Source organism: Saccoglossus kowalevskii, chromosome 9 (genome assembly GCF_978046115.1).
Source record: "Saccoglossus kowalevskii chromosome 9, keSacKowa6.1, whole genome shotgun sequence".
In the NCBI taxonomy this organism is placed as follows: domain Eukaryota; kingdom Metazoa; phylum Hemichordata; class Enteropneusta; family Harrimaniidae; genus Saccoglossus; species Saccoglossus kowalevskii.
In genome coordinates, this window is record NC_140649.1 from 282606 (window position 1) to 309111 (window position 26506).

At 40.6% G+C, this 26506-nt stretch overlaps 1 protein-coding gene across 1 annotated transcript; it reads right to left on the minus strand.

Annotated features, from left to right (window-relative positions):
* Positions 1-2198: 2198 nt before the first annotated feature.
* Positions 2199-26491, minus strand: LOC100369811 (ATP-dependent DNA helicase PIF1-like). The gene is made up of 11 exons (XM_085503023.1): positions 26349-26491; positions 12439-12976; positions 11998-12241; positions 11614-11756; positions 11248-11373; positions 10970-11076; positions 10608-10747; positions 6291-6397; positions 4222-4309; positions 3951-4096; positions 2199-2474 (listed from the first exon to the last, which is right to left on the minus strand). The coding sequence occupies exons 2-11, from the start codon at positions 12964-12966 to the stop codon at positions 2223-2225; spliced, it is 1881 nt and encodes a 626-aa protein (XP_085359149.1). The 5' UTR covers positions 12967-12976; positions 26349-26491; the 3' UTR covers positions 2199-2222.
* Positions 26492-26506: the final 15 nt, after the last annotated feature.

Sequence of the window (26506 nt, forward strand, 5' to 3'; positions counted from 1 at the left end):
CGCACTCTGGTTAAGGAAATGGGGACATTGTCTTTGCCTAGAATGCACTCTGGTTAAGGAAATAGGGACATTGTCTTTGCCTAGAATGCACTCTGGTTGAGGAAATAGGGACGTTTTCTTTGCCTAGAACGCACTCTGGTTGAGGAAATAGGGACGTTGTCTTTGCCTAGAGCGCACTCTGGTTAAGGAAATGGGGACATTGTCTTTGCCTAGAATGCACTCTGGTTAAGGAAATAGGGACATTGTCTTTGCCTAGAATGCACTCTGGTTGAGGAAATAGGGATGTTTTCTTTGCCTAGAACGCACTCTGGTTGAGGAAATAGGGACATTGTCTTTACCTAGAATGCACTCTGATTGAGGAAATAGGGACATTGTCTTTACCTAGAATGCACTCTGATTGAGGAAATGGGGACATTGTCTTTACCTAGAATGCACTCTGGTTAAGGAAATAGGGACATTGTCTTTGCCTAGAATGCACTCTGGTTGAGGAAATAGGGACATTGTCTTTACCTAGAATGCACTCTGATTGAGGAAAAAGGGACATTGTCTTTACCTAGAATGCACTCTGATTGAGGAAATGGGGACATTGTCTTTACCTAGAATGCACTCTGGTTAAGGAAATAGGGACATTGTCTTTGCCAAGAATGCACTCTGGTTGAGGAAATAGGGACATTGTCTTTACCTAGAATGCACTCTGATTGAGGAAATAGTGATGTTGTCTTTATCTAGAATGCACTCTGGTTAAGGAAATAGGGACATTGTCTTTGCCTAGAACACAATCTGGTTGAGGAAATAGGGACATTGTCTTTACCTAGAATGCACTCTGAGGAAATGGGGACATTGTCTTTACCTAGAATGCACTCTGGTTAAGGAAATAGGGACATTGTCTTTGCCTAGAATGCACTCTGGTTGAGGAAATAGGGACATTGTCTTTACATAGAATGCACTCTGATTGAGGAAATAGGGACGTTGTCTTTACCTAGAATGCACTCTGGTTAAGTAAATAGGGACATTGTCTTTGCCTAGAACACACTCTGGTTGAGGAAATAGGGACATTGTCTTTACATAGAATGCACTCTGATTGAGGAAATAGGGACGTTGTCTTTACCTAGAATGCACTCTGGTTAAGTAAATAGGGACATTGTCTTTGCCTAGAACACACTCTGGTTGAGGAAATAGGGACATTGTCTTTACCTAGAATGCATTCTGATTGAGGAAATAGGGACATTGTCTTTGCCTAGAACACACTCTGGTTGAGGAAATAGAGACATTGTCTTTGCCTAGAATGCACTCTGATTGAGGAAATAGGGACGTTTGTCTTTGCCTAGAACACACTTTGGTTGAGGAAATAGGGATGTTGTCTTTGCCTAGAATGCACTCTGATTGAGGAAATAGGGACGTTTGTCTTTGCCTAGAACACACTTTGGTTGAGGAAATAGGGACATTGTCTTTACCTAGAATGCACTCTGATTGAGGAAATAGGGACGTTTGTCTTTGCCTAGAACACACTTTGGTTGAGGAAATAGGGATGTTGTCTTTGCCTAGAACACACTCTGGTTGAGGAAATAGGGACGTTGTCTTTGCCTAGAATGCACTCTGGTTAAGGAAATAGGGACGTTGTCTTTGCCTAGAATGCACTCTGGTTGAGGAAATAGGGACATTGTCTTTACCTAGAATGCACTCTGATTGAGGAAATAGGGACATTGTCTTTACCTAGAATGCACTCTGGTTGAGGAAATAGGGACGTTGTCTTTGCCTAGAATGCACTCTGGTTAAGGAAATAGGGACGTTGTCTTTGCCTAGAATGCACTCTGGTTAAGGAAATAGGGACATTGTCTTTGCCTAGAATGCACTCTGGTTGAGGAAATAGGGATGTTTTCTTTGCCTAGAACGCACTCTGGTTGAGGAAATAGGGACATTGTCTTTACCTAGAATGCACTCTGATTGAGGAAATAGTGACGTCTTTGCCTAGAACACACTCTGGCTGAGGAAATAGGGATGTTGCCTTTGCCTAGAACACACTCTGGTTGAGGAAATAGGGACGTTGTCTTTGCCTAGAACGCTGAATCACTTTGGGTGAAACTTGCTATTGTTAATTAATGGCAAGATTAGAATTCTGTTAGTTAGTTTCATTGTTGTCTTTCATTATCAGCCTTAATGAAAGGCATGTCTTCAGTTTTAATGTCCAGACAAGTTGGTAATTGACATAACTGGCTGATAGTTTAATAACAATATTGTGAGTTTTCTTTGTCATAACCACTGTAACAATTCAAATTACTCTGCTTCAACAATTTGGTTTCCACTCGCAATTTTTGGTAGAATTTCAACACTTCAGAATCAGCATGAACACAACTTTTTTCAAAGTCAATAACTCTGAGTCCTTCCAAATTTCTTGCTCTTGACAATGCTACATATGCCTGACCACATTCAAAGACTCTAGATAGTGATATCTCAACACAGTCAAGTGACAGACCCTGAAATCAGTAAAAAAAATCAAAGAATGTTATGTGCTGAGGGTATTTTGGGGTATCTGAAAGAGAATTAGAAATTAGTTAAAAATATAAATTAAAAGCCTTTAAAACAAGAGGCCTTGTGACTAAAATAGATATGATTTTTGCGATGTGCTGTGACATACTTTACACACAACACTTGCACTTCAGGAGTCGGGTAAGACGTAACACAGTTGCGTGCGTGTGTGTGTGCGTGCGTGCGTGCATGCATACATACATACATGTACGTTCTATTACAGAACTTCATTCAGACTACATGTATAACACAACATGATCATACCACACTGTCAACAATCGTGCATGTGTCAACCTAATAAAAGTCAACAAAGTAAATTCCCACAATTCAGTTGATAGTCTGGCAGCCAATTGTATACAATCTGGATGTATATCCGATTGTAAGCCATCTCTGGAAGTCTTTGTAAAGACACCACTTCTGATCTTGTAAAAACCAAGGTGCTTTCTCCTACACAACTCAGCCTAGCACAAAGGGGGCATTAATAATAAAAATTTGAAGGGTAGTGTTCGTTGCGCCGCACTGTGTTCCGATATAGGACTCATAGCAGCATATACAATGCAGGTAAAATACATTGTTTACATAATCGAACATCATTCTTTAAGAGCACTAAAGACATTTAACATAAGCATTAAAATTTAATGATTAAATATGCAAAAATCTGGGTGTACCTCCGAAACTGGACTAAGGTCTCATGCCACTAATTAACCAATGGCTGCCCGTAGCCCTCAATTTAAATGCCTAGCAAGAACCAATGACATTTTTAAATATTTTTTTTCTCAGGTGCTCCCTGTTTGAGGGCGTAATCACCTGGGTCAGAGGTGAGACCAACATGTGGTCTTTTGTTTACTACTTAGCGGCTGTGTACCTGTGGGTTTATTCTGTGTGTATTTAGATGTTCTAATCTTGGTGTTTTTCCAGTGATTTCTCTTGGTGCAATCCAAGTACATTAGGTGTGTCTTGTTTATCTGAGATTTGCAAGAGTTTGAGCTGGCCAACATGTTAGTTTTTTTCATATGGTTGAATACTGGCATGTTGATTTCCCATTTTTGAGCCATATTTTCAACTTTCGTCATTTTTATATAGCAATCTCGTCATATGTTAACATTGTCGTCTATGGAAATTCAATTAGTGGCATGAGCCCACTAGTGGAGAGTGAATAATAAAGTTCATGACACCATCGGTCACAACAGGCAAAATATTTGTTTTAATCATGTGACCAATTATGATTGCCAATAAAACAAACTCATTTTTTTTAACCTAATTATTACAAGCTATAAGCTTTTTCACCATTCTAAGTAAATTGGTGGACAAACTGTTTAAACATGTATAAAAGTGATATTTAGTGAATATTGTGATGTGACTGTCCATGAATATCTATCTTTCTGGTGTTCCCTTTATAGAAATTACATTGTATGTACATTTACCTGGCTTTTGTGAATTGAAATAGCCCATGCCAACTGCAGCGGTAATTGACGTCTCATTAGAAATGCACCACCTCCTAACTTTATTGTCCATCTTTCTGGAGTAATTGTTTGTTCTACACCATTTAAAAACCTAATAATTGGAAGACCTATAGAAGAACATAAAATAGCAACTATTAAATGTATTATTGAGTGCAGATAAGTAAGCAAAAAATGTAACATGCAGCTTTGCGATGGTACTATAAATAAAGTCATAATCATAAATTATTCTTACCCTTTTCCGCATTGTTGAATCCAATCACTACTCCTCTAGCACCGTTTACCAGGCCTCGTTGAACTGCAAGATTTTTGGTAAGCATTACCTAACATGTGATTAGAATAAATATAATATAATAAATGTTTGAATAAATAAACTGGATTATAATTCCATCCACACCTTGAACTGTTCTCCCCAATGACAGTGGCCAATAAAATGACAAAAATGTTTCATGAGACAGCTCATTGGATATTTATATCCCACCCTGATATCTAAAGGGCTATCAATGGTCAATGCATGTATAAACTCAAAATTGGGACATCATCTCCAAAGATGCCAAAATACTTGGCGATGACTTTTTAACTGTTTGAAAAATGATAAATATTATGGTTTCCACTATATACCAATAATTTCAACAGCGTGCGTTTTGATGTTTGAATTGCATATACGAACTTCGCCGATTAATTTCCCAGATTGTAACAGTTGCAAAATTCTCATAAAATGTATAAAAATCTACTGATAGAATTACTTCCAAAGTTAGTAAAAATGTAATCAATGTTTAGCATAGTACTATAGACTGTATTCAAGGAATACCCTTCCTCTATGCATTGCAACTCAAATATATTTATGTCAACAAATAGCTGCACAACCATATTGTGGATAGATGGGATGAACTGCACCTCCAATTCATGAGTGTGTGATCTCCGGAGAGAATACCCAACATTTTCACATATTTAGATTTGAATTATTCTGTGTAATGGTTAAACTATACCATTCGTCCAGTAACAAATGTTTTGTTAATGACGTATACAATGCCTGAAATTTTAGCATGCAGAGAATGCTGGGAAATATACATCATCTTGACGTAACGATGTAGATTCATAATTTCAGAGAAAGTATGCAATGATTAGGTATACTGCACAATGTTGGGTTTCAGGAGGATTTCATTTTGGATTCCAACGTCAATTTATCCATTCATGAGGTGTTCTTATTGTTTATTTACAACCAAGTTTCCCTACAATACCAGTAGTTGCCAAATGACATAGCAAGGGATTGAAAGATGCAATGGGCCATTCCAGTTTATATCTGCACCCCCTCTGTTGATGAGGACGGATTTCCAGCACTGTATGATGGGGAAAATACCCCGGATTTCCAACTATATATGGAGAAACAGAATATGGAAATCCAGACGAGTATGGAAAAAAAAATTCTGGAAATCCAGGCAGTTATGGCTACTAAATAAAATATGGCCTAGCTTATCTCACCACATACCGGTTGATGAGGTTGGATTTCCAACACTATGACTAAAAAAACTTGGAATTCTGACTGTATTGGGCCAGTATGAAATAGATAATGATGGTGGGACGAATGAGCTCATCAACACCGTGAATCAGGACTAGTTTTGATTAACAGATATAAAATTTTGAACTTGGTAAATTAGCATATGATGAGAGTTATATTTGGAATCCCTTCTCTGTATGGTGTCACAAAGGAACTCATCAACACCATAAGTAGGAACTATAGTTTTGGATTTCCATTACTGTATGGTGAATGGTGATTTGGAAATAAAACTTTGTATGACTTATACACCCATGGAAATTATACTTTGTATGAAGTAAACACACAAACTCATCAACAGGGGGGGTGCAGATATAAACTGGAATGGCCCAATGATATATCTTCACAGTTAGTCATGATATCCTTCCTTTTTATAAAATATGGTTAAAACCTGAGGTACACTATTATCCCATCAGTTTCCTAAAGCTTATAAAATAAGCATATTGATTTCAGAATACAAACTAGTTCAGTTATTTTTAATATGTGCCCCACCAAAAAACTAACACGGTATATACCAGACAGTGAGTGAGTGTGCATCAAATCATAAACAGACAGCGAGTTACTGCATTACTCATGTTACTGCATTAAGATAGTTGAACAGGTGCCACAATGAAACAGCTGTCCAACTGTTCTTTATCACATTTGTTCTTGCTTAAAATTTGAACCCATTTGCTTCACCAGATTTTTGTATATTTTGTAAGTTTTTATCCGATACCTATTCAAAATTGTTACAAACAAGTTGTACTTACTTGAGTGCCTCTTTTCAGGGTTATTTTCGCTTTGACGGAACACTGGTTATTTATCAATTTCACTAATGCTGGATCACTGTCAAGTGCATTAAAAATGCGAGTCTCACCTGAGAAATCAATAACATGGGAAGATATAAAAATTTATTATTTGACACTAAAAGATTTGGAACACATGTGACATCCAGATATGAAAACCACTACGTTGTCTTTTTATGCAAACATGTGTGACTGTTTGACTAACAAAACGAATTGGCAGCAAACAAAAAATTCTACTGCTCCCAAAACAAGTAATTTTATGCCCCAAAACAAGTAATTTCATGCCCCAAAACAAGTAATTTCATGCCCCAAAACAAGTAATTTCATGCCCCAAAACAAGTAATTTCATGCCCCAAAACAAGTAATTTCATGCCCCACAACAAGTAATTTCATGCCCCAAAACAAGTAATTTCATGCCCCAAAACAAGTAATTTCATGCCCCAAAACAAGTAATTTCATGCCCCAAAACAAGTAATTTCATACCCCAAAACAAGTAATTTCATGCCCCAAAACAAGTAATTTCATGCCCCAAAACAAGTAATTTCATGCCCCAAAACAAGTAATTTCATGCCCCAAAACAAGTAATTTCATGCCCCAAAACAAGTAATTTCATGCCCCAAAACAAGTAATTTCATGCCCCAAAACAAGTAATTTCATGCCCCAAAACAAGTAATTTTATGCCCCAAAACAAGTAATTTCATGCCCCAAAACAAGTAATTTCATACCCCAAAACAAGTAATTTCATGCCCCAAAACAAGTAATTTCATGCCCCAAAACAAGTAATTTCATGCCCCAAAACAAGTAATTTCATGCCCCAAAACAAGTAATTTCATGCCCCAAAACAAGTAATTTCATGCCCCAAAACAAGTAATTTCATGCCCCAAAACAAGTAATTTCATGCCCCAAAACAAGTAATTTCATGCCCCAAAACAAGTAATTTCATGCCCCAAAACAAGTAATTTCATGCCCCAAAACAAGTAATTTCATGCCCCAAAACAAGTAATTTTATGCCCCAAAACAAGTAATTTCATGCCCCAAAACAAGTAATTTCATGCCCCAAAACAAGTAATTTCATACCCCAAAACAAGTAATTTCATGCCCCAAAACAAGTAATTTCATGCCCCAAAACAAGTAATTTCATGCCCCAAAACAAGTAATTTCATGCCCCAAAACAAGTAATTTCATGCCCCAAAACAAGTAATTTCATGCCCCAAAACAAGTAATTTCATGCCCCAAAACAAGTAAATTTATGCCCCAAAACAAGTAATTTCATGCCCCAAAACAAGTAATTTCATGCCCCAAAACAAGTAATTTCATGCCCCAAAACAAGTAATTTCATGCCCCAAAACAAGTAATTTCATGCCCCAAAACAAGTAATTTCATGCCCCAAAACAAGTAATTTCATGCCCCAAAACAAGTAATTTCATGCCCCAAAACAAGTAATTTCATGCCCCAAAACAAGTAATTTCATGCCCCAAAACAAGTAATTTTATGCCCCAAAACAAGTAATTTCATGCCCCAAAACAAGTAATTTCATACCCCAAAACAAGTAATTTCATGCCCCAAAACAAGTAATTTCATGCCCCAAAACAAGTAATTTCATGCCCCAAAACAAGTAATTTCATGCCCCAAAACAAGTAATTTCATGCCCCAAAACAAGTAATTTCATGCCCCAAAACAAGTAATTTTATGCCCCAAAACAAGTAATTTCATGCCCCAAAACAAGTAATTTCATGCCCCAAAACAAGTAATTTCATGCCCCAAAACAAGTAATTTCATGCCCCAAAACAAGTAATTTCATGCCCCAAAACAAGTAATTTCATGCCCCAAAACAAGTAATTTCATGCCCCAAAACAAGTAATTTCATGCCCCAAAACAAGTAATTTCATGCCCCAAAACAAGTAATTTCATGCCCCAAAACAAGTAATTTCATGCCCCAAAACAAGTAATTTCATGCCCCAAAACAAGTAATTTCATGCCCCAAAACAAGTAATTTCATGCCCCAAAACAAGTAATTTCATGCCCCAAAACAAGTAATTTCATGCCCCAAAACAAGTAATTTCATGCCCCAAAACAAGTAATTTCATGCCCCAAAACAAGTAATTTCATACCCCAAAACAAGTAATTTCATGCCCCAAAACAAGTAATTTCATGCCCCAAAACAAGTAATTTCATGCCCCAAAACAAGTAATTTCATGCCCCAAAACAAGTAATTTCATGCCCCAAAACAAGTAATTTCATGCCCCAAAACAAGTAATTTCATGCCCCAAAACAAGTAATTTCATGCCCCAAAACAAGTAATTTTATGCCCCAAAACAAGTAATTTCATACCCCAAAACAAGTAATTTCATGCCCCAAAACAAGTAATTTCATGCCCCAAAACAAGTAATTTCATGCCCCAAAACAAGTAATTTCATGCCCCAAAACAAGTAATTTCATGCCCCAAAACAAGTAATTTCATGCCCCAAAACAAGTAATTTCATGCCCCAAAACAAGTAATTTCATGCCCCAAAACAAGTAATTTCATGCCCCAAAACAAGTAATTTCATGCCCCAAAACAAGTAATTTCATGCCCCAAAACAAGTAATTTCATGCCCCAAAACAAGTAATTTCATGCCCCAAAACAAGTAATTTCATGCCCCAAAACAAGTAATTTTATGCCCCAAAACAAGTAATTTCATGCCCCAAAACAAGTAATTTCATGCCCCAAAACAAGTAATTTCATACCCCAAAACAAGTAATTTCATGCCCCAAAACAAGTAATTTCATGCCCCAAAACAAGTAATTTCATGCCCCAAAACAAGTAATTTCATGCCCCAAAACAAGTAATTTCATGCCCCAAAACAAGTAATTTCATGCCCCAAAACAAGTAATTTCATGCCCCAAAACAAGTAAATTTATGCCCCAAAACAAGTAATTTCATGCCCCAAAACAAGTAATTTCATGCCCCAAAACAAGTAATTTCATGCCCCAAAACAAGTAATTTCATGCCCCAAAACAAGTAATTTCATGCCCCAAAACAAGTAAATTTATGCCCCAAAACAAGTAATTTCATGCCCCAAAACAAGTAATTTCATGCCCCAAAACAAGTAATTTCATGCCCCAAAACAAGTAATTTCATGCCCCAAAACAAGTAATTTCATGCCCCAAAACAAGTAATTTCATGCCCCAAAACAAGTAATTTCATGCCCCAAAACAAGTAATTTCATGCCCCAAAACAAGTAATTTCATGCCCCAAAACAAGTAATTTCATGCCCCAAAACAAGTAATTTTATGCCCCAAAACAAGTAATTTCATGCCCCAAAACAAGTAATTTTATGCCCCAAAACAAGTAATTTCATGCCCCAAAACAAGTAATTTCATGCCCCAAAACAAGTAATTTCATGCCCCAAAACAAGTAATTTCATGCCCCAAAACAAGTAATTTCATGCCCCAAAACAAGTAATTTCATGCCCCAAAACAAGTAATTTCATGCCCCAAAACAAGTAATTTCATGCCCCAAAACAAGTAATTTCATGCCCCAAAACAAGTAATTTCATGCCCCAAAACAAGTAATTTCATGCCCCAAAACAAGTAATTTCATGCCCCAAAACAAGTAATTTCATGCCCCAAAACAAGTAATTTCATGCCCCAAAACAAGTAATTTCATGCCCCAAAACAAGTAATTTCATGCCCCAAAACAAGTAATTTCATGCCCCAAAACAAGTAATTTCATGCCCCAAAACAAGTAATTTCATGCCCCAAAACAAGTAATTTCATGCCCCAAAACAAGTAATTTCATGCCCCAAAACAAGTAATTTCATGCCCCAAAACAAGTAATTTCATGCCCCAAAACAAGTAATTTCATGCCCCAAAACAAGTAATTTCATGCCCCAAAACAAGTAATTTCATGCCCCAAAACAAGTAATTTCATGCCCCAAAACAAGTAATTTCATGCCCCAAAACAAGTAATTTCATGCCCCAAAACAAGTAATTTCATGCCCCAAAACAAGTAATTTCATGCCCCAAAACAAGTAATTTCATGCCCCAAAACAAGCATCAAAACACTTCTAAGTAGTAGTGCCTTAACTCAAATGGCAATCAGTTAATAATGATAGACTAATGGTTTTCATATAAATGAAATTAACAGAAGAATCGTCATACATTGTATAACAGCCATAATTGCCTAATTGTTTCAAAAAAATAAGATGTAATATTTGCAGTTTTCTCATCAATGATCATAACAAATTATACACAAAAATTACTGCATTCAAGATAAAAAGCAAAAGATGGAGATATTACCTGATAGTTTCTCTAATTGCACTACATTAATTTGTTCCACATCTTCTTTATGTGTGCACAGTCTTGTTGCTAGGATACCAGCTGTTTCTATCTTATTGCTGTTGGTTGATACAAGCTTCTCACACATTTCTTTTGGACATCTAAAGACAAATTTTAAATGTTAATCAGGAACCCATTGGTACACCACAAAACAGCAAATAATCTCTTCGACAATTTATGATATTTACATGGAATTTTGTTGTTGTTATTCCTCAACAGGCAAAGACTTGCAGTCTCAGCTCTTGTATAGATTGAATTGAAAGACAGGAGTATGGCAGACAAAAATCCACTAAATCCAATGAAAACTTGTTTCTGGTTCTTACCTTCCAATTCGTATGTGCTGTAGTATGTTAATAAATTCTATGTCTGTCTGTCTTCTGACCTCTGTTAGTTCAAAGGTCATCTGAATACAGTTGTGCCAAGCTGAAGACTACAAATTAAAATAACAGACTAGAGTAAGAAATATACACTACAAAACATGACAATAAAAAAAAATATTTACTCAAGCTGGGCTGCTGTGCCTCAGTTAATGTTTTCACTGCAACATTTACTCAAAGTGTAAAATGAATATGAAGGTGGTGCTTAGATAGATGAAATTTACCTGAAAACAAAATAGTCTCTTTTGACCCGACTTTGTGACTGGTGGTAGTTGTAAAAAATCTCCACACAATATTAGTTGAATGCCCCCAAATGGCAGGTCTTTACCACGGATCACCCTGGCTACATGCTATATAAAAAGGAAATGAAATTCATTTCAGAATGAAACATCATTTCTTCATAAGTCATGTATTGAATCAAATTGTAAATTCATTTAAAACAAATGGTGTGATTACCAAGTTTATTTTACAATCCTGAGGGTGAATTACGTGCTGCAACACAAAAATACTATGATAATACTCAGCAAAGTGTAATGAACTGAATGTTGCTCTAAATATTTTAAAAATAAATTAAACTTTTTTTTAAATACCTCTATTTTGGTGAAAAAATCAGCATCTAACATGGATACTTCATCTACAATTAAATGTTTACACCTTTTCCATTGTTTTGTTCTGGCTGGTCTTGAAGCCAACTCTATGCAAGTTTCTAATGACTGTGTCCCAGAACCAATACCTAAAACAAAATAATCAATTATAAAACTTATTAAGTTCCAAAGAAAATTGTCAAAGGAATCTTTATACAAGTGCATATACGAGAGTTGTATGTTCAGCAGCAGATGTCATTTATATTAAATTGTTGTATGTATCAGATCACCACATCAAAGACAGAAATATTGACAAATAAACTTGGCGAGCATGCTACACTTTTTCAAGAAGAGTATGAAGTAATTGAAGTTCTGACAGCAAATTATTACCTGCAAATTGATGTAATGTTATTCCATTAATATGACAGGCAGCAACACCAGTACTAGCGGTGGCAAACGTAGAATCTGGTGGCAGTGTTCCAATGATCCTCTTTAACAAGAATGATTTACCAGTTCCGGCACTGCCAGTAAAAAAGATGTTTTGTCCGCTCAAAACTGCTTTTAAAATTCGGTTCTGTTCATGTGAAAGGCGGATTGGGTTTGAGACAGTCAATTTTTTCCTTGCAACCGAATCCTATAGTGAAATGAGAACATTGTACATGTATCAATGTAGTTATATGTCATTGCATGGCAGTAATTATTTTAGTTTGTACGTATACTTATTAACATGATTTTGTTATTTTTGGAAGATTTTACTCCCATAGATTTATGATTTTATTGGCTGTGTTTAATCAAATAGAGACATTGATTTAATGGATAGGGAATACTTACTTCTTGTGAATGCATTCTATTCCTTTTAATACCTTTCTTAGCGATTGCACTTGGTGTGGTAGCTGTTCCGTTTGATTCAGCTTTTTTACTCCTGATATTATTGATTGTATGTAGGTTCTTATCAGTCAGTGGGCTAATGTTATCAAACGAACTTGACTTATCAGAAAACATTCTTTGACGATCAGTCACCTTTGCCACCATTGATTTATTTATTTCTAACTTCATTGAGAGACACTTTAGAAACCTGATCAGCTGATCGGGAGGACAATTTGCAAGCATAAAACGTACTCTATGTTGCTGTAAATGTATTGTTGCTTTTCCTTCTTTCACAAAGCGAGTGTGTAACTGTAGTTCCTGTACACGATATTTCAAGCTTACTTTGCCGACTTCAACATTAAGGACGATATCTCGGAATTCATTTCGGCCCATTATGAGGCGAGTGTTTCGATGAACTGTACGCTTTGACACTGCGCCAGCGGTTGTCATGGTTTCCAAGGTAACTGAGCACTTCAATTCACTCATATCCATTGTATCTAAACTAGAAATAAAAATATGAATACAGTTTATTATTGTTATGATTTATGAGTTGAGGATATCACGGAATTACACCCAGGGTATTGTGATATATGACAATTGCTAAAGTATATTTAAATATTCAGAGATTTTTGAAGATTGTACGATAAAGTATTCTGATTGGTTAATTACTGACTAGACCTGTCAGATTAAAGTCAATGCAGAAATGCATCCTAATGGAAATTGCTTTGTATCAAGAGTTTGCATACAATCGAAAACATTTGACAACAAAGATAATGATGAAGATCTTGACTTTGACAGTTCGCAGAGATTATTACATTTTACATAATAAATTCAAGTGGTGGGCAAATAGTATTGTAATAAATTGTGTACTTTTTGTAAACATTTTTGACTCTTCATTGTAAAAGTATTGTGGAGATCAATGACGACAACTCATTTTGTGATTTTATTTTCCCCAAAGGAAGGTAATATTCCCCCTAATCCAGTGAACGAAAATCGCTATTTGGATAATTTTTCAAGAGGGTGACATAGTCACTTATTTTTTTAGTGGTACTTGTGTCGGTAAGCGTTTCTTGGAACCTCTCATCCATAACTCCAAGCTAACCCTGGCCCTCCAGTACTAATCCATTTTATTTGTATATACACTTCTATTGGTCACCTATAATTATTTGGAAGGGCATAATGAATTACATTTGGAGGGCTAAATGTTAGGGTTAGGGTTCTGATTAGGGGTGAGGGGGCGTTAAGGAACTTTTTCTTTTGGGTTATACCGTTATGCCACCCCTTACTTTTCCTGATTTTAAGTATGGATACTCTGAGCTTATGCCTAGAAGTACAGTATATACATAGTCCTACGAGTTGTAAAGTTCAAGAAATATTAAAGTTTGAACATGAATTAACAGTCATAGCATGTCAGAAATATGGCTGTGGAACTGTATTCATTAAAACAAAATGGCCACCAGTTAACTATTTGAGTCCAATGTGCATCATAGTGCCATAATGACCAATGACATAGAACCTGTTTATATTATATTAATCTACATGTATAAGACCAGTGTACTCCACAATGCAAAATTGTTGGTGGGTGTCCTAATTTAGGCGAGGGTTCTCCGAACCCACCTATTCACATAGTTCATACCCACCATAGACTCCGGTCAGTCAAAATGACTATTTTGAACTGGAGGCATTAATCAGCGATTCTGCCGGTGACGGAGAGATAGAATCTAGGTCAGGGGAAGCCCCATGACCTCAAGATTCTTTTACCCCTTACGTCACGAACCCATGTGACCGAGGCCACATGGAAACGCCATAGGTAGCCGTCCATCATTCTGGTTCCTTTCTCTCCACCTCGAGGACTTAGACCAACGCGACGGAAAGAGTGGGGAGGTTGGGGGGGGGACCCGGAGTCTATGGTGTGTATGAACTATGTGAATAGGCTGGTTCGGAGAACCCTCGCCTAAATTCACTATGTTCAATTACCCACCATAGACTACGGTCAGCCAAAATGACTATTTTGAACTGTAGGCAGAGTCAGACACCAATAGGTGGCGGGTTTTTCCGAGCAAACAGAAAAAAAGGAAAAGTCCGGGATGAAAACAAACTCAAAAAACCTAAGTTAAGACCCAAGAAGGGTGGTGTCTTACCATGCCTGTGCTGTCCCCGAAGCAAGAAACCAATGCTGCTGTTGTGACAGGGTTCGGTGCGCCCGAGAAAGCTAGACCCAAGCCGAATTCGGGGGTGATAAGCTTGAAGTAGGACCGAAACAGTTCGCATGAGGGCGTAGGTCGAAAGAAGCGAAACCTGGGAGCTTCCAGGGAGTGCTAGAGGTACAGACAATCTGCCCGCAAGAATGCCGAGACTGACTTATCGCCTATGCGCAGGGGCCCCTGCAGTCGTACGGGCTGGGTCAGCAAACAAAGCCTGACCCGTTACGACGGGGCCTAACCTGAAGAGACCCTGCTCAATAGATTGGGCGTCTCTTAGGTAGTAGTTGATGAAGACGTTCTGCGTTCTCCAGAAGCCTGCCGTCAAAATGTGTTCGAGAGGGGCGCCTGACGCTAGCGCTAGTGAGTTAGCAATCGCACGGACCTCATGTGCTCGTACTTGGTGTCTCTGCAAGGTCTGTGTTGAGGAGGATAGTGTATTATAGACCTCCAGTACAGTCGCAGTAATCCACCTGGAGATGGAAGTCGGGGAAGCCGGCTTATCTTGTTTGCCAGGGCCGTAACACAAAAACATGTGTTTGGTTCCCTGTCTGGAAAACCTGGTACGGTTCTCGTAGCAACTCAGCGCTCGGACCGGGCAGAGAAGCAATTCCTCCTGAGATTCCGGACCGACAATATTTGACAGCCGGGGGATGACGATCAGTTGAGGATCGTGTCCTGGGATTTGGTTCTTGGCGAGAAACCCGATACGTGTCTTTAGTACAACTTGATCGTCCATAAAGGTGGCACAACCGTCCGCAAAGAACAGTGCGCCTAGCTCTGACAGGCGCCTGCCTGAGGCGAGGGTCAGTAGGAAGACTGTTTTCCACGTCAAAAACTTGAGTGGTGCTGAAATGAGTGACTCAAAGGGAGGTCTGCTTAGGACTGATAAAACAACCGACAGGTCCCAATCGGGCGGTTCCCTTGAACGGGCCCTGGGCCTCTGATTATGGAAAGCAGTAAACAGTCTCCTAATAATGGGACAATCGGCTAAACTTGACCCCAAAGAGTTTTCTATGGCAGGGGACAAGGCTGACCTGTAGCCAACGATCGCTGCGTAGGACAGACCCACTTCGTCAAACAAGTGTACAAAGAAGTCTGCTACCTGGCCAATAGAGGGATGGTATGGATCAATCTCCCTTCCACTACACCAACCGGTGTATGCTCGCCAGTTCGAGTCGTAGGCAGCGTTGGTGGAATCCCTGTTCGCCCTGGCCAGGACGTTGGCAGCCCGCTTAGATAGACCTTTCGTCTGCGCGAGTCTACTGAGAGCCTCCATGCGTGTAAGTGGTACACTGCTGGGCTTGTTGGTAGTGTGCCGTCCGGCTGGGACAGCAAGTACGGTATGTCCGGCAGTACTACCGGTGTTTGGACTATCATTTCCAGCAGGAGCGGAAACCAGGCCTTGGTCGGCCAATTGGGCGCCACCAGAGTTAATATGCAGGTGGGCTCTTGTCGAAGTTTCTCCAGTACCCGATGAATTAGCGGGAAGGGAGGAAAGGCGTACGCATCCATGTGGGACCAGGGGATCGATAAGGCGTCCACGGCCCACGCTCCTGGTGTCGGCAGGAGTGTTACGTATGTCGGGAGCTTGGCGTTCCGCGAACAGGTCTATCTTTGGACCGTCCCACAGCCGAAACAGTCTGGAGGCTACCCACTGGGGGATCTGCCACTCCGTGTTCTGGAGACTGAGGCGCCTCGAAAGGGTGTCTGCCAGACAGTTTCTCACCCCTGGAAGGTGGTGTGCGGTTAGCTCCACATATTGTATTCCAGGCACCAAAGGAGAATTTGCTCTGCTAGGGCCGACAACGATGGGGAACGCGTCCCCCCTCCTTGTTGATGTAGGAGACCACCGCTGTGTCTGCGCGGAGCAGGACTCTGTGGTCTCGAACTTCGGGTCGAAAGTGTGAAAGTGCTAGGTGCACTGCTTTCAGCTCGAACCAGTTGATATGGTGGTCCCAAACCCATTGCGGGGGCCATATTCATTGGGCTTATTTGTCCAATAGATGCGCTCCCCAACCTTGGAGGGAGGCGTCTGTTACCAGAGTCATGGTTGTGACGAGTGGGTCCAAGGGGACCCCCTGTCTGAAGTTGGTCAGTGACGACCACCAGGACAGGGTTTCCTTTACTTGGTCCGGGATCAAAACCCGTCTGCTTAGTTCCCGTAGGTGAGCTCGGTATTCCAATAACAAGCGTTGGACCGGGCGGCTGCATAGTGCGGCCTGGGGAACTACCCTTCGAACAGAGGTCATCATTCCGATGAGCCGCATTAGTTCTCGGATAGACACTGAAGATACGCTGATTAGGCGTTCTGCTAGGTTGCTTAGCGCTAGGCAACGCGCTTGAGATGGGTGAACCAGGCCTACTTCGGTGTCGAACTCCATGCCCAGAAACACCAACTGTTGCGTAGGGTCGGGATGGGACTTTTTGTGATTTACTAAAAAGCCCAACTGGTGAAGTAAATCCTGTGTAAGCCTTACATGCCTGGCTAATAACCCCTTGTCTGGGTTGTGTATCAACCAGTCGTCTAGGTACGGATTGATGTGTACCGACATTTGGTGGAGCAGCAGCACTACCTGATTCATCACTCTGGTGAATACGTAGGGCGCTGTGGATAACCCGAAGGGGAGCACCCGAAATTCGAATACGCCCAGATGAGCGAATCAAAGGAGAGGGCAACTCGCTGGGTGCATCCGTATGTGCAGGTAAGCGTCGCATAAGTCTAAAGAGGCTAGCCAGTCGAGCCGGTGGATGGAGAGTAGGACACTGGATGGTGTCTCCATGCGGAACCGATCGAGAAGCACATTAAGTCTACTTAGGTCCAGAACCGGACGCCAGCCGCCTGTAGATTTTGGTACTACGAATACATTTGAGTAGAAGCCTGGACTTAGTGCCGGCTGAACTATTCTGTGTATGGCGCCCTTTCTTAGCAAACTGTCTACTTCCTGTCTCATTGCTTCCGCCTTGCGGGGATCCCCTGGTAGTGCCCCCAACGGGGGTGGGGGGCACACTGACAGGGGCTGAAGAGATGTCAGTTGTATTCTGTAACCGCATGTGACCACCTAGAGCGTCCAGGGATCGGTTACCCGCTGCCTCCAAGCCAGAATGCACCGGCGCAATCTGCGTGCGTCCGGGATCTGTGGCCATGGGTTCGGCGGTTGCAAGAGGGGGGGGGGGGTTCTCCTCTACCGTGAGGTAAGCCTCCTCGTAGATCACTGGGGTTACTAAGCTTTAGCCTGATTTCTTGCCGAACGCGTCAAACATGCTTACCCTGCTGTCAGGGATGATGACCACCCGAGGAGGAGCTACCACCTGGTCCTCTCTTTTGTGGAGGCGCGCCGCTACCCTTCCCTCCCGCGGATGGGTACGAGCGCTTGCCTCCTGGCTGACTCTATTTAGCGGAGCTAGTCCTAGGGCGTTGTGCTTTCTGTGCTTGGGGCGCCAACTGGCTAGCGGATTTGAATTGGACCATTTGGTTTGTTACACCCCGAAGCTCTGCGACTTTCCCCACTATCTCCCCATCAAAGAGGGTGGAGGATCTCCTGTCTGCGTAACTGAGGCGGTGGCGTACCCCCTGACTCAGTTCGCCGGTGAAAACACACGCGTCTAAAACCGCGTCTCGCTGCACAGTAGTAGCCCCGGCCAAGAGAGCCATATGACACTGGAGGATATCGCACATAGCCGTACAGTGGCCTACCATTAACTGTGTCGCCTGCTCTAGGAGGCAAGTGCGTTCTGCATCTGAGGTCTCAGAGTCCTGGGCGCGCACAAGAATGCGCTCCAGTGTGGCGCCCACAAATTCAAGGATAGTCTCAGAATGGGTCGATGAGAATGACCATGGAACGCGGCCATCCCCCTTCACCCGGCTGGCAAAACAGAAGTTTGTGGTACCAGGGTCCGGGGAAGGAGCCTTGGGGTCCGGTCGGGGACTTCTGGTTTCGTCCCACGAATTGGGGTCCGAATCAGAGATTGCCCCGATGGGGTAGTGTTTAGTCCAGCAAAAGGAGTTATGCAAAAGATTACGCCAGCCCGGGGCTTTCGGCGTTACTTCCTCCACGGCTGACCAATGACCGCCTCTCAACACCGTCTGCACGCTGTCCCCCACGCTCAGCACTCGGCTGGACCAGGGGAGACGTGCGGATGGGGTCGATCTGGATCCCGGCGCCTGTGATCCCATCAGCGTAGAAGCGACCGTAAGCGGCTACTTTAGGATCGAGGGTGGGGGAATATACATAGCGTCACCTGGGCTGATAATATTCCGCATCACCCCAACGGCGTGGCTCATTACGCAATGTGGACTCTGAATCGACACCCCCACTATCGGGCCCTTTGCTTGGTATCCCGGTATGAGAACCGATAACCGAGCGCGAGGACTGGTCATTCATGCCAACGCACAACTCACTCATACCCATGCCGGTAGCACTTGCCGCGCGACCTTTTCGCGAACTAGCGACGCGGTCAGTCTCTGCTATTTTGACAAGCTGCTGAAACGATTCCCAGGCTTCCGAACCCCAGTGATTACACATATTCTCTGGGCAGACACCGAACCCCGAACACACGTGAAACAACGATAACACTTTGAATGTGGGTTCCATTCCTGCAATAACTGCGTACACCGAGTACAAATCCGCCTCATAAACTGAGGAGACAATACCGGCGGTGAGCCTCTGGCATTGCCAGTGCATCTGTCCATTTCTAAATACATTAAAAATAAAAGACGACATGCATGAGGGAAAAGAATTACAGTTGTAAAAGGTGCCGCCATGAAATCAACATGTGACTACATAGTGGCGCCAGGTTTGATTTCTTTGTTGTGGAAAAGCATAACACACAAAGGGGAAAACGACACGAGGGTAAAAAGACAAGAAAAACTTATCCTACCAGCTAGAATGTCGGATGCCGCGGCTGCGGCGACGACCCACGCTAGAAACCCGGACAGGAAAAAGTAACAAAGCCAGGCAGAGCCGCTCAGAATCATTCCCCGACGAGGCGGAGAGAATTGAAGAGTGATGGACGGCTACCTATGGCGTTGCCATGTGGCCTCGGTCACGTAACGTAAGGGGTAAAAGAATCTTGGGGTCATGGGGCTTCCCCTGACCTAGATTCTATCTCTCCGTCACCGACAGAATCGCTGATTAATGCCTACAGTTCAAAATAGTCATTTTGACTGACCGGAGTCTATGGTGGGTAATTGAACGTAGTGAATTTGCATATACTTTGTATACAATATTCTAGTATTTACACATTCAGGTATTCACTATTTTTTTTTATTTAATTGAAACATGTTTACAAATTACAATACAAACAAGTTCATATTATAATTAACATTCATGGCAATCAATATCAATATACCGTATTATGCAATGTTTTGATAATATTTCAGGATTTGTCCATGGAGCCACAGTCACTCTACTAGGATGGTTAGGAAGCGCCATGTCGTTCTATTGTAACTACCTTGTCTCCATAAACATTGAAACAAAAGACTTTTTAAAGAGGTGTTAACGAGCTAAGAAGTCATTAGCATAAAACTGGCGACGGAAAAATTATGAGACAGTGCGAGAGTTGCATCATTTTTACCCACAAAGCATTGCAATACATGGCACTTTACCCTTTCACCGAAGAGCAGTCTCAAACCCGGAAATAAACACGCTTTGTATATACATATTTTACCCTGTCTCGACTGAATCAAAAAGCAGTGCGAACATGCTGAAATAAACCGTTCATAAAATTGTCACAAAGCCAGTGTTCTCCCCACATAGAACAAAGCATGGCGGTACCGCCATGCTTGGCGACCCGGCCGCCACGCTTGGGCTCGGACCGCCATGCTTACAACTTCACCGCCATGCTAATAGGATGCATTGTTTACATCCTTTTGACCCGCTCACACGTAGCATTGCATAAATTATCACCGTCTACGCCACGGCGGTTTGAACTTGCCGAGACGAATTAAACAGTCCCATTGTTAAACACGTGTGAAGTACAGACGCTGTCAATGGGGAACAAATTGTCACTCAAGTTGCAAACACCGAGATCTATACGACTAAACATGTAAAGGAAAAATAGGTGATGCCGCCCGGCTAAAACGTACAATCACCGCTAGCACAGCACAGAAACGGAAGCGTGTAGAAACACGGAAACGGCGTGAGGCTGGTTTTGATGAATCGTGGAAAAAGACATTTCCCTGGTTAAGGTCAAATGTTCAGGTAAGATTTCGTAATTTTAGAAATAAAATGCCAGTGTGTGTATGTTTTGCCGATCGTAAGAACACCGAACATGGTAGGCCTACACCGATTTCAATCAACATCTTAGACACGAGGCTGGTATAGACACGACATGAAAAAAAAAACATCACTCGTTACTGTCAACTTTTTTTAGATTATTTATGGATATCTTCATAGATTAATGGGTACGCGCATGTTATAATTTGTCCAAGCAAAAAAAAAAAATCGAATTTTGTAATCTTCCGGTCACATGTTGACCTGTGTAGGTATTTCCAAGATGGCGGCCTGTCAACGTCTTGCGAACGACAGCTGCTATCATCACGCGCTATGATCGATGGAATCCCGATTTGTATACATAATTCTATCACAGGGAGCCCAGGAACTATAATCAACTGTAATACACAGTCTCTATGGGGGGGGGGGGGGGGGGTATCGGCTGGTATCTAGTGTAAGAAATAGACAAGGGATGAAGGCTCCAGCCAGCTCACATTTTTTAAACTCGAAAAAACAGACGAAAAGAATGAAAAATAAAATATAAAAAAAATACCAGGTTGAAGAATATTAGTTGCTCCTTCGAATTTCGCCAAAGCCTTACCTTCATTTTACCGATATCTGCAGAATAAATAAAGAAAACTACACAAATTGACTCCATTTAGGAATTCCTAACGGTTAGTCCGAACGCATGACACCGTTGGAGGCGTGGCCTGTTCAGCATTTGTCAACAACCAATCACAATCCTCATTGTTTTTTTTTATTATTTTTCATTTTTTCCCACTAGGAATGTTGTGCAGTTAATGCTCAAAGCACGTCTATGACGAGTTTAACTACAGTAAGGCAGCCACTGTTTGGAGCACAACAAAGTCAGAAGGATTAGTTTAGACTAAGTTTTATGGAACAGTTCACATTAAATGACGATCTTGTCAAATTATGGTATATTATGTAAAGTATTATGTAATTTAAATAAAGTCTCTCATACATTTTAATACTGTCTTGTATGTTTGTTTTTGTGAGAGTGAATCCTGAAAAATATGCAAATTAGCATGCAAATTAGTATGCAAATTAGCATGCAAATTAGACCGCCATGCTTGCCTCTGAGCCTGGGGAGAACACTGAAAGCAAAATCATAACAAAAAAATATTCAAACGAAACTAAATTTGGCTCATAGCACTGATACAGCTGAACGGGATATGTATCAGTCGTCAAATAAAGCGAATGGAGGAATATGAAAACACAACAATCAAAAATCTTTCGTCAAATTACTTCCATTGAAACCATGCAATAAAGCAACATGGCGACCACCTCCATAGACTACGAAAACATGCAAAATTTCACCATAAAGTGACTATTAAAACACACAAAAATAGCGAGAATGGACAAAGGAATATTGTAAAGGTTTGCAGACATCAATGTTTTTAGCGATAAAATTGTTTTTAAACTGACGTTTATTTTACGGACCGAAAGACTGTTAGAGATTGAGACAAAGACTGTCAATAAAACATCGTTTTTCTCGAGTAAAGCATCTTCAAGATTGCAAAAGAACGCTCATCTGTAAAATACAATATCACTCCTAGTCATAGTTCAGTTGAGATTGTAGTTTGATGTAAAAATAAAGCACAATTTCAAAAATTCACGGTCGTCTCGAGCAGCATCGAACGCAATGAATAATGGAGAAAAATAGTGCCCACCGATGACAATTACGTCATAGTTTTGAGACCAGCGTAGGTTCTCAGAAGTTGAAGTCCTAGTAGAGTGACTGTGATGGAGGCAAATAAAAGATTTGTGAAAATAAAACATTTTTTTTTTATTTTTGTCATCAGTACAATACATCATCACTCACCCATGTTGACAGACGGTACAAGACATTTACACATGTACAGTTTTTTAAGGTCAGCTATGATGCGTTGCGTTGCGTTTTCACACAAAGTTGTGGAATTCAAGTAAAATGTACGTTTATTAATTTGTCCCCAATTTTCCAACTATTCCCCTTGTTGATTTCAATAAATAAAATTTCAGTGACGCAAGTTTACAAAAAAATACAAGAATTTAATTGTAGCCATTTTGTATGAAGCAACAATTAATTAACTGAAAAAACAAAACTGAGAACTTATGAAAAATTCAAAGACTCTTATAATTTTGAAAAATACTTGGATGTGAATTTCAATGACAAAATTTCAAACTAGTAATCACAATTTAGCAATAGAAAAAGAAGCATATGCAACCAAAAATAGCTATTGAAAATAGAATTTGCAAACAATGTAAACAGAATGAAATAGAAGATGAACTGCCCTTTGTTATGATATGCTCACAATATAAAGTAATAAGTCAACAAATCATACAAGACATTACATTTCCACAAGAAACACAGGATGATCTCCAGAAATTTAATTTTAATGACTTCAAAAGATGATGTAATAATAAAAAAGATTGGCAACTACAGTATATTCATAACTCATTTCGATCAAGAAATAAAAATGCCATTTGATATGTAACACTTGCTTTATCCCAACAACTAACAACTAACTTTTTTTGTAGTAGTAAACTTGTCGTCTCGATCTCTCTATTCCGGATTTCTACCCGCAACCGACTCAACTCACGTGCCCATGCGCACAATCAGCTCATTATGGAAAGTTTGGGCAGTCTGTTAGAAAATGACACAGCCCTGGCTACTGCATCACTGAAATCGACAACTATTGCCGCCCATGCAGCGTTCAGTATTTTATGTTTCACCCGAGATGACTCCGGCAGTCTGTACTTTGTTAGAAAATGACACACGCGGTGGTCAGTCAGTTCGCCCCAATGCACATTCGCCCCAGACCAGTTCGCCCCAAAGTCGGTTCGCCCCAAGTTTACTGGTGTTCGTTTTCGCGGTTATGCGTGCAAGGAAATGTGGTTTTGAAATATTTTAAAAATTATACTTAAGTAAAAACCACATCGAAGGAGGCTGATCGCCGCGATTGTAGCATATCGCCCGAAGAGTCGAACCGGTGTCGTGCCATATGCGTCGTGATAGCGATACTTTGCCTTTTTTTGCCATGCGCTGTGATAGTGATTTTTTGCCCCTTTTTCGATTGACTTATCTCCCCTGGCTTGCCTTACAAACATGAATGAACCAACCAGTCAATCGGTGTTGTGTGGTTTCGGCGTTCCAGTTTTAACGCACGGATTAAAAATACGTTAAAAATATAGTCGTTACCTGTTCGTTATTTTAAGAACTTCGATGTTATGTATTTTATAATCGTTACATTATCGTACATTTAAGAACTTTGATGTTATGTATTTTATTGTCGTTACCTGTTCGTTATTGTAAGAACTTCGATGTTATGTATTTTATAATCGTTACATTATCGTACACTTAAGAACTTCGATGTTATGTATTCTCGTACTTTCGAACAACCAATAAAGTTAGAACGTAAAAGCACTGTTTGATAGGAACATCATGAAGCTCACTGGTTTCAGATACAATATACTAGCCAAGCCGACACAACCCCTATTGCTCAATAGAATAATCCAAGATGGCGATGTTTGAGAAACGGTTCGTTGAAGATCGATTCGACCTTTCGATAAACCACAGTCCCTCTATCACTATGATAGAGGGACTGTGGATAAACTATTCAAAGCTCGTCCAGTTTACGGATCTCATAGAAGCCTGAACGGAAAGATTACTGGCTGCTTTGACCTGTGAACGCCAATTATAAAATCTATCGGGTCGGAGAGTGTCGTACGGACTAATAGGTCAAACGAGTCTGCGATCATAGCACACGGCACAGCACGGGTTCGGGTGATATGCTACAATCATGAATCGCGGCGATCAGCGTCCTTCGATGTGGCTTTACTTTAGTATAATTTTTAAAATATTTCAAAACCACATTTCCTTGCACGCATAACCGCGAAAACGAACACCAGTAAACTTGGGGCGAACTGACTGTGGGGCGAACTGGTCTGGGGCGAATGTGCATTGGGGCGAACTGACTGTGAATCACACACGCAGCCCATTACAAACACCCATTCACAAACCCAGTAACACATAATCCAGACGAGTTCGACCGCTACGAAACTCTGTCGCAGTTAAATCGACTATTGTCTATTTCAACGGCCCATTTCTTACCTTAGTAAATTGTAAAAATATACATTAGAGACATTAAGATGCGCATACGAGAACGGATACGTCACTGCTTTGTGCATGACCTCCGCGCGAACCAATGACGTCATCGGTTGCCTGGTCGTTCGGCAGTCGTTTTGAACGTGATCAAGGTGACTGACTCGTAGTTGATTTCCGAGAGCTTTTCTCGCTGTCAATTTTGAATAATTTCCATTGACATTGATAACACGTTTTATATTAGAGTGTTTTTGAATACTTATGATGAAATAAGAAATATTGGATGCATTTTAGCTGACATTTATACCCAATGAAAACGCATGATATTGTTCTGCGAAAGAGGATTCGGCAAACAGGCCTAGGACCTCAGCAGAGTGGATGGAAATAGTGAGAGCTCTGTCAAATGTCTGTGAACTAACTACTAATTCTGATTCCGGACGTGAAATGACATAACAAATTTTATTAGGTAGTTATTGTTGCCCAATGAGAGACGGATTGACATGGTTCTGGTTTCAGTTACGTTCCCGTTGTGGGCGCTTGAACTTAATCGTTTTCTGACACCCGAGAACGTAACGCAAACGAAATTAGAACACCACGTTACGTTCCCGTTACGTACGCAAATCTTAAACTCTCTATTAATAAACATTCTTTCCAGTCGCTAAGTTTATTTCATTCAAAACAGAACAATTCACGAGTATTCCAACAGATTCTACAGATGAGAACAGAAATCGAGTGTTGCTGACACAGTTATCATCACTGACTTGATTTGTAGTTGCATTTAGCCCTGAGTACAGCCCTGTAGGTTGGCCTCTTTCCGCTGATCATTCGGACCCCACAGTCCTGAGAAGTCGCATTGACCGAGGATTCGACACCCGCCTACAAATTTATGGCGGAGAACCGCTCTGCAGTTTTCATGATTGTAACCAGCTAAAACATCTATCTCCCGATCTAGCGATCACAAATACCTTTTTTGTGGCCGAAAAATGAACCTACAGTACCGTTGGCGAAAGCTAGTTAAGGTATTTAGAATAGATAGACGTATCGACTGCTTATTTTTTAACTGCAAAGCTGAATGCCTATTAAATCGCCCGATACATTCCTTCAAATAGTGTCGAATTCCCGGTCTATGCGACTTCTCAGGACTGTGGAGGCCGAACGATCAGCGGAAGTAGGCCAACCCACAGGATTGTACTCGGGGCTATAGTTGCATTCAAAGTGGGGATTTAACCTGGCGCTGGTAATCTGCATCTCCCTTAATCTGTCATAAAAAATAAAATAGAGTTCCCGCAAATGGCAACGAAATAAGCATTCCTGTCTTAAAAATGTGTATTCTGAATTCCAAACAAAAACCCTTACCTTTTAACGCAGCAAGTGCCAGCAAGTAGCAAGAACAAAGGGATCCAAATGAAAATTTCAAATGCGGCTCTCAACTAATTTATGCAATGACCAATCAGAATTTGTTTTATCAAACAAAGTGAGTCTCAACCAATCACCGAAGGGTTCATAAAATTACA

Coding starts and splice junctions, on each gene's coding strand:
- LOC100369811 (XM_085503023.1), bottom strand. CDS start 12,966: ATGGATATGAGTGAATTGAAGTGCTCAGTTACCTTGGAAACCATGACA. Junction 11,757..11,997: donor AACATTACATCAATTTGCAG/GTAATAATTTGC, acceptor ATTTTGTTTTAG/GTATTGGTTCTGGGACACAG. Junction 6,398..10,607: donor GCAATTAGAGAAACTATCAG/GTAATATCTCCA, acceptor TTGATTTCTCAG/GTGAGACTCGCATTTTTAAT.